Below are 6,898 nucleotides of genomic sequence, written 5' to 3'. Positions count from 1 at the left end.
CTCTCTCCCTCTCCCTCTCCCTCTCCTCTTTTTTCTTTTTCTTTGAGACAGTCTCACTGTGTAGTTCAGGCTGTCCTTGAACTCACTATGTAGCCCAGCTGGCTTCCAACTGGCAGTGACCCTCCTGCCTCAGCCTCCCAAGTGCTGGGATTACAGGCCTATGTCACCACACCTGGCTCTTTATTGTACATTGTGAGAAGCTTGCAGGATGTAGAACAGCTTTCCGAGTGATGGGCGTCGACCCCCTACACTAGAGTCCGGACCTAAGCACTGTGTGGTTTCCCTGGATGGCTGCAGTGGCCTACTCACTTTCTCCCTTCTGCTGCACTTCCCTGTGGACTGTCTATAGATGAATAAGTCAAATATTTCCTGGTTGGTTTGTTTGGTTTGGTTTTTTTTTGTTGTTGTTCCCAGGGATCAAACTCAGGACCTTGCATTTGGAAGGCAGGCGTGGTGCCCCCGAGTTAAGTCCCCGGCCCCAGGTCAAATATTTCTAACCCTTATAATGACTGCCCTCAAAATGATTGCCAGACATCACCAAGCAAAGAGCACTTTCTGGTCTTTCCGCCTGGAGTCTTCTTCCCAGAATACTATATTTTGCTTTCTCTCTCATTTTGAGTTTGAATTCAGGCGCCGTCTCACAGGGAAAGCGTTCCTGAACACCCACTGCTTAATCTCTCCCTCGGGAACACACATGCCACGGACACATTTTGTTCCCTTCTGTTACATGTGGTACTTAGAGTAGTGTCTCATACATAGTAGGGCCTCAGTAAATACTTCAGTAAATGAGCGGTAGAGAAACATTAGCTCTGTACAGATGTCACACTAGGTACACATCAAATGTTCTGCAGATTCTTGCCTGTCGCCCCGTGGCACACTTTTGTTTTATTCTGGTAAAATCTTTCCTGTCCCTTTTACTACAGCCAAGTTAATCTCTCTTCAGTTACTGTGTGCGTGTCTGCCTCTGTTGGATTGAGTTGATTTTCTCTTTACCCACTCACTCATCTGGCAGACGTACCAGCACATGCGCTGACCTGGCCGCCGGGACGAGGTCAAGAGCAGGCGTGCGTGTCCCCCATGTCCCCATTGTGGAATTCTAGTCTCAGCTCGCTTTTCAGTGGTCTTTTCAGCATTTGGCATTCAGTAGTGGACTTCTACATTATTTTCAAAGAGCTTGATTTTTACAAAAGACACTGAAGTTTTTCTTTTGCTATCGGTTATACATATAAGTAGTTCAGAGATGGTTGCATAGATTTTAATTTAAAAACATGCCACTCCCTTTGCCAGCTTTTTACTCCTCATGACAGCATTTACTATCATCAGTAATACTAGGTATGGCCAAAAAATACAGTGACTATTTTAAAAAATTATTAACAGTAAAAGATACATCACCGTTAATACCCCTGAAAATCCTTACTTGGTTGGGATATGCTTATCCATCGTCCTTGCTGCTTTTGCGAGTGGCTTGAGTGTTCTGAATTGATTCCAAATGTTTACCTTTTGTGGTCATTTGGACTTTGAGGAAAAGCCAGAAGTCACACGTGCCAGATCCCAGTAAATAAGGTGGATGAGGACACCCTGTATGTTTTTACGAGCCTGCCTTTGTGTTGGATGGCACTTGGCAGGAAATCGCACTTGGTAAAGACGTGCTGTAACACCTCCTAATTTTTTTTTTTTTCAATTTTAGTGATCGCTTCCTGGTGAATAGGACCCACCTGCCACCACTGCCCCGTTCACCCATGCTCTAATTGTTATAATTGTTGGCCAGATGGTCATTCATGTTCATAATATCAGGATGCTAACGCTATCCTCAGCTGAACTGAGTATATATTACGTTGTGATTTCTGTTCTGTATAAGATTGTCTGGTTTGCTTAGTTTTCTTTGTAATATTTTTCACTTAATTCGGTCCCATACTTTAGCTCAGTAATATAAATCCATCTCCCCCCACCATGCTAGAGATCAAACAAACCCAAGATCTCAGACACGCCAGGGCTGCAACCCCACACTCTTGATTCTTGATGTTTTATGAGCACTTTCCCTCCTGCAGGCTGCAGGCGTGTCTGTAGGATTACGCCTCGCAGTTATGTGCCCCGAGAGGTCTGTTTGCATCTATGTGCTAAAGAGCTGAGATGCCTTTTAAATATTGAAACTATGATTCTTTGGAGTCTTTAATTTTTAGAATTCTCTTCTGTTCTCTGTCCAGTACTTGTGAAATTCCACTACTCAAATGTCAAGCCTTCTATATAAGTTTTTTTTCCTTTTCTTACCTTTCCATTTTCAGTCATTTGCTTTTTGCTGTATTTTATGGAGAGATTTCTTGACTTTTTCTTATAAGACTCATTTCTCATTTCTCCTATTATGATTTTGCTAAGAGTGTTTTTTGGGGGGTTCTTTCTTTTTTTTTCGTACCAGGGATTGAACTTGGGTCCTTGCGCTTGTGAAGCAGGCGGTGAAACCACTGAGCTAAATCCCTGGCCCAGTTTTTTTATTTCTTAAAAACTAACATTTAAAAAAAATTTTTTTTTTTGTACTGAGAATCAAACTCAGGGCCTTACTGGGCAGGTGCTGTACTGTTGATCTACTTTCCCGGCCCTCTTTTCAATCTTTCCGAGGGTGTTTTTCCTTTCTTGAGATTTTCTTTGTATGTATAGCTGTTACCTTCTTTCTGTTTATCACTAAATGGAAGACTACCTGGCTGGATGAATGAAGTGGGCCTTGTAGACTGTTATTCACTGTAGAAAGATGTATTTGGAGCTGGGTTTAGTGGCACATGCCTGTAATCCCAGCACTCAGGAAGCTGAGGCAGGAGGATTGCCAGAAGTTTGAAGCTAGCCTGGACTACGTAGTTAGTTCAAGGCTAACCTGGACTGTGTAGCAAGACCCTGTCTCAAAAAAGAAAGAAAAATGTGTTTGAGCTGTTTTGATTTCATTCTCACATGTGAACGTCCTCGGATCTTTGCTCTTGGGTGGGTCATATTCCCCCCTAAAGATTTAAAGTCTGCATATCTCCTACCCGGAGAGCAGTTGCCTGGCTACTAATGTCTAACAGCTGAGTTAAGCAAAGAGATGTTTCAGCATATGTAGTAAGGTCACTTAATTTTCTAGTTTTCAAAATAGTACTTTCCCTTTGAGTATAAGTCTCCTCCACAGACCTTTATTTGTCCACTCCGGAGGGTAAACCAAGTATTCTACTGGCCTTGGAAAGGGGACGTTAGCCAACATCGTGTACTGTTCTTTTATGGAGCACTGCTTCTTAAAAAGGTGTTTTAGACTAATATTCCTGCCTGAGTTGAATCCCGCCCTCACTCCACCTCCAGAAAAAAGGAGCTACCGCTATCCTGAGCGTTATGTGTGGGGAGGGTACTGGGGTGTAAATCACATTGCTTCTCAGCTTTTGCCAATTGCGGCTTTTTGGGGTCTAAAAAGACATTTACCAATGATCCCTGTTTTCCAACTTCTGAATTTCATTGCTTTCACTTTGCTCTTCTCTGGTTGTCGGGTTGAGTCACTTCAAACTCAATAGCTGCGCCTGCTATTTTCCTATAAAAACTACTCTCCTCTCTGAGTCTCCCATCTCTCTCTCTTTTTTTTTTTCCGGTAGACAGCCAGCTCTAGGCCTCTGGGCCAATGGTCTTTAAGCTTTTTCTTTAGTCTTTCAGTCTCACATGTAATCACTGAATGTGTACTTGTGTGTGTGTGGTAACGGGAATCGAACTCAGGACCTTGTGCTTGCCAGGAAGGCACAGCACCACTGAGCTACATCCCCAGCCCTGAATGTTTGAATTCTGCTTATTCTTTCAGTAAGTGTCTTTGGATTTAAAACTCTACAACCATTGTTCAGATTTTTAATAACATCTTTAAATCTGGCCACCAGACATAAGATTACTGAAATGACATTCTCAGTTATCATGCCAGTATTATTGATAGTGCATTCTCCTACTCAGGAAAGTATGATAATGCGCTCTCGTGTCTGCTAGATGAAATCTAAACTGCCTGGTAGTTTAGAACTTGTTGCTATTTTGATCTTACTTAGTCAGGTGTGCTTCGCTGCTCTGATTGATACTGATTTTCTACCCAGAAGCTTTCTTTTCCCACTTTCCCCTCTCCACAGTTCCTTGCGCAGTTCCTTGTTTTGATTTTCAACAGGATTAGAGATTGTCATCGTGACTTTCCAATGCAGGATTTTAATAGCATTTGGATTTATTTCCTGTGTATAATTCATATTAAGCTTCTTTTTTTCTTTACTATTCATTTACTTGCTTGTGAAAAATTTCAAACACACCTAGAAGAGAAGGAATAGAATAGTGAACTCCCTTGCTGTTATACCGGTGTCACCTAGCAGTTGTCAACTCATTGCCAGTCTGTTTTCATCTGTATCTCTTTTTGTTTCCTTACTTTTTTTTTTTTTTTTGAGACAGGGTCTCACTATGTATTTGAGACTGACCTGGAACTCACTGTGTAGCCCAGACTAGTCTCAAACTCACAGTGATCCTCCTGCCTCAGCCTCCTTAGTGCTGGGATTATAGGCGTGCACCACCATGCCTGGCCTTGTTTCTTTTGTTTCTTGAAACAGGGTTTTACTTTGTAGTTCAGACTGGCTTTGAACTGACTGTAGCCCCAGCTGCCCTCGAACTCTTAGCAAACCTCCTGTGCCTCAGCCTTCTGAGTGCTGGGGTTCTCATCTGTATTTCAACCTCACCGTGCACCTCACATTGTTTGGAAGTATATCCCAGGCGTCTTATTTCATACACAAATATGACTTTTTGAAAGATGATACTTTTTTGGGAACTGACACCACTGTCACACCTGGGAAAAAGAGGACAATTTTATTAGTTTCCACAGTTAACTTCATACAAATTCTTTTTAACTTTATATGTTTGAAACAGGATCCATACAAAATCCATGAATGCAAAATTATGTGCTCTGGCTCTTAAATTACTTCCGTTGTTTACTTTGGTGTTTGAGACAGGCCTCACGAGGTAGTCCAGGCTGGTTTTGAACTTCCTTCCACGGATCTTGCTGTCTCATTCTCCGCAGCACTCGGGTTAGAGGCTGTGGTCTCCATGCTGAGGGTTAAATTACCTTCACTTCAGAAGTTTCTCCCTTTTATGTATTTTATTTATTCATGAAATTCCAATTATTTCACTGAACATATTGAGCTGTTTTGCTTAATATGTTCTCTGTCTTTCTAAGGTTCATAATTTACTAATTTTATGCAAATGAGCAACATAATTTTTGAGGTAATTTTATTTTCTGTGAAGCTATTGTTGCTCACTGTATCTATGTATCAAACAATCTGTGTATCACCATTAAATTTAAGACTCCTGTAAATTTTTTTAGCCTCATCTGTTTGCAGAGCTAATGTAGAGCGTGTCAGTGAATATGGCAAAGGATTGTTTAGGGCTAACATCGATGATATTTGAGAAACTGGCTGAATGGAACCTTCGTTTGGGGAACACATTAGATAATTTATTTTACTCTCCATTATTAAGCAGTCCTGACTTGGTATTTCTTAGAATATGCATTTTTAATTGCTGTTTCTTTTTCCATTTACTCAGCACAAACATTTCACTGAAGACATTCAGACAAGGCAGTATCGCTCCCTGGAGGTTCTGATAGGGTCTGGCTACAATACCCCGGCTGACATCTGGAGCACCGCATGCATGGTAACGTTTTATTCTCCCTGGGCCTCCGCTTGTTCCGTGGCTCTGTCAGACCTTGTCTCTCTGCTCATCTCAGTAGCAGCGTAGTAACAAACAGAAAAAAAACTTAGCGGTGACTTACATGGAAACCATAAATTCTGTGCCTGGGGAAGTCTGAATTGAAAGCAAGTGCTGTAAGGCGTGGTCGGTGTGGATTGGGGAATTACAGTACCTGCACCGTTCAGCATTGATGCATTTGCAGAATTGAGAATCTCCACAGTTATTTTTGCATCTTTTGAACTCCTCAGGTGTGACTCACAATCATTCGTGGATTCATAAGTTGCTTCTTTGTCCCTAGCAAGTAACTTCTCAAATAGTCAGATTTGGTTGATGCTAACTGATTTCCCACAAATAGCCGTAACATTGGAATGTGGCGTATGTTTCCTGAAGTGAATATGCTCCTCCTGATCTCTCCTCCTTTACTGGTCTGTGCGTTTGCTTGTTTCTCTCCCACAAGGTTATAGCACCGTGCTGGCAGCAGTCTGTCTTCTGTGTCTGGCTGGCATGTTTTGAGCAGGTGCTTGCAGTGGATTTCTGTCACTACCTACCAGAGTTCTTGCAGGGCTGATAGGTTAAAGGCATAGTTTCCCATGTCTGCCCTCCACCTCGGCTTTTGGCCTCCGGTTCCAGAGTCCACAAGCCACTGCACTTCTGACCAGCTGGCTATAAATTTAGAAGTTCCTACTACGCTCTCAAAAAGTGTGGGGCTTACAGTTTCGTTTTAAAAGATAGAAACAAGATGAGATGTAGGGTAGGGTACCAGGTGGGAAGCTTCCGGGTGCACCGATACATATCACCACCCAAGGAAGTTCACCCAAACTTCAAATGTTCCGTGCTGTTGAGATTCATAATTAGACACGGTTGACTTATTGGCCATGACTGTGTTCAGTGTCCAGCCTCATTCCTTCACCCGGAGCCTGGGAGGCCGGAAAGCCCCAACCCTGTGATCACATGCTTGGTCTTCCGGCTGTGGATCTAGGGGCCCTGCCGTGAGGCGACTAGGTGTAGTGTAAACGTAGATGTAAGGTCCAAGAGATCCACTGAGTGACTGAAGCCCCCTGAGCACTTGGACCTCCCAAGGGTCTGAGGTGAAGACCGAGCAGTGTTTCATGCACTAGTACTTCATAGTATTGCTGAGCAGTCGATCAAGTGAAGTAACAGAAGCATTCTAAACCCTCAGTCAGTGTTTAGTATC

General features: G+C 42.7%; 1 protein-coding gene across 1 annotated transcript in view; it reads left to right on the top strand.

The window, feature by feature from the left end:
- Positions 1-6,898, top strand: part of Srpk1 (SRSF protein kinase 1) — a 61,228-nt gene that overhangs the window by 41,323 nt on the left and 13,007 nt on the right. The window contains exon 14 of the mRNA XM_010605401.2: positions 5,560-5,667. Within this exon, the coding sequence (XP_010603703.1) occupies positions 5,560-5,667 (108 nt within the window). The remainder of the gene's footprint in view (positions 1-5,559; positions 5,668-6,898) is intronic.

This window comes from Fukomys damarensis, unplaced genomic scaffold, assembly GCF_012274545.1.
Source record: "Fukomys damarensis isolate Sample0158 unplaced genomic scaffold, DMR_v1.0_HiC HiC_scaffold_20, whole genome shotgun sequence".
NCBI classification, from domain to species: Eukaryota; Metazoa; Chordata; class Mammalia; order Rodentia; family Bathyergidae; genus Fukomys; species Fukomys damarensis.
The sequence above is the reverse complement of the archived record's forward strand: the minus strand, read 5'-3'. Positions and strand labels throughout refer to the sequence as shown.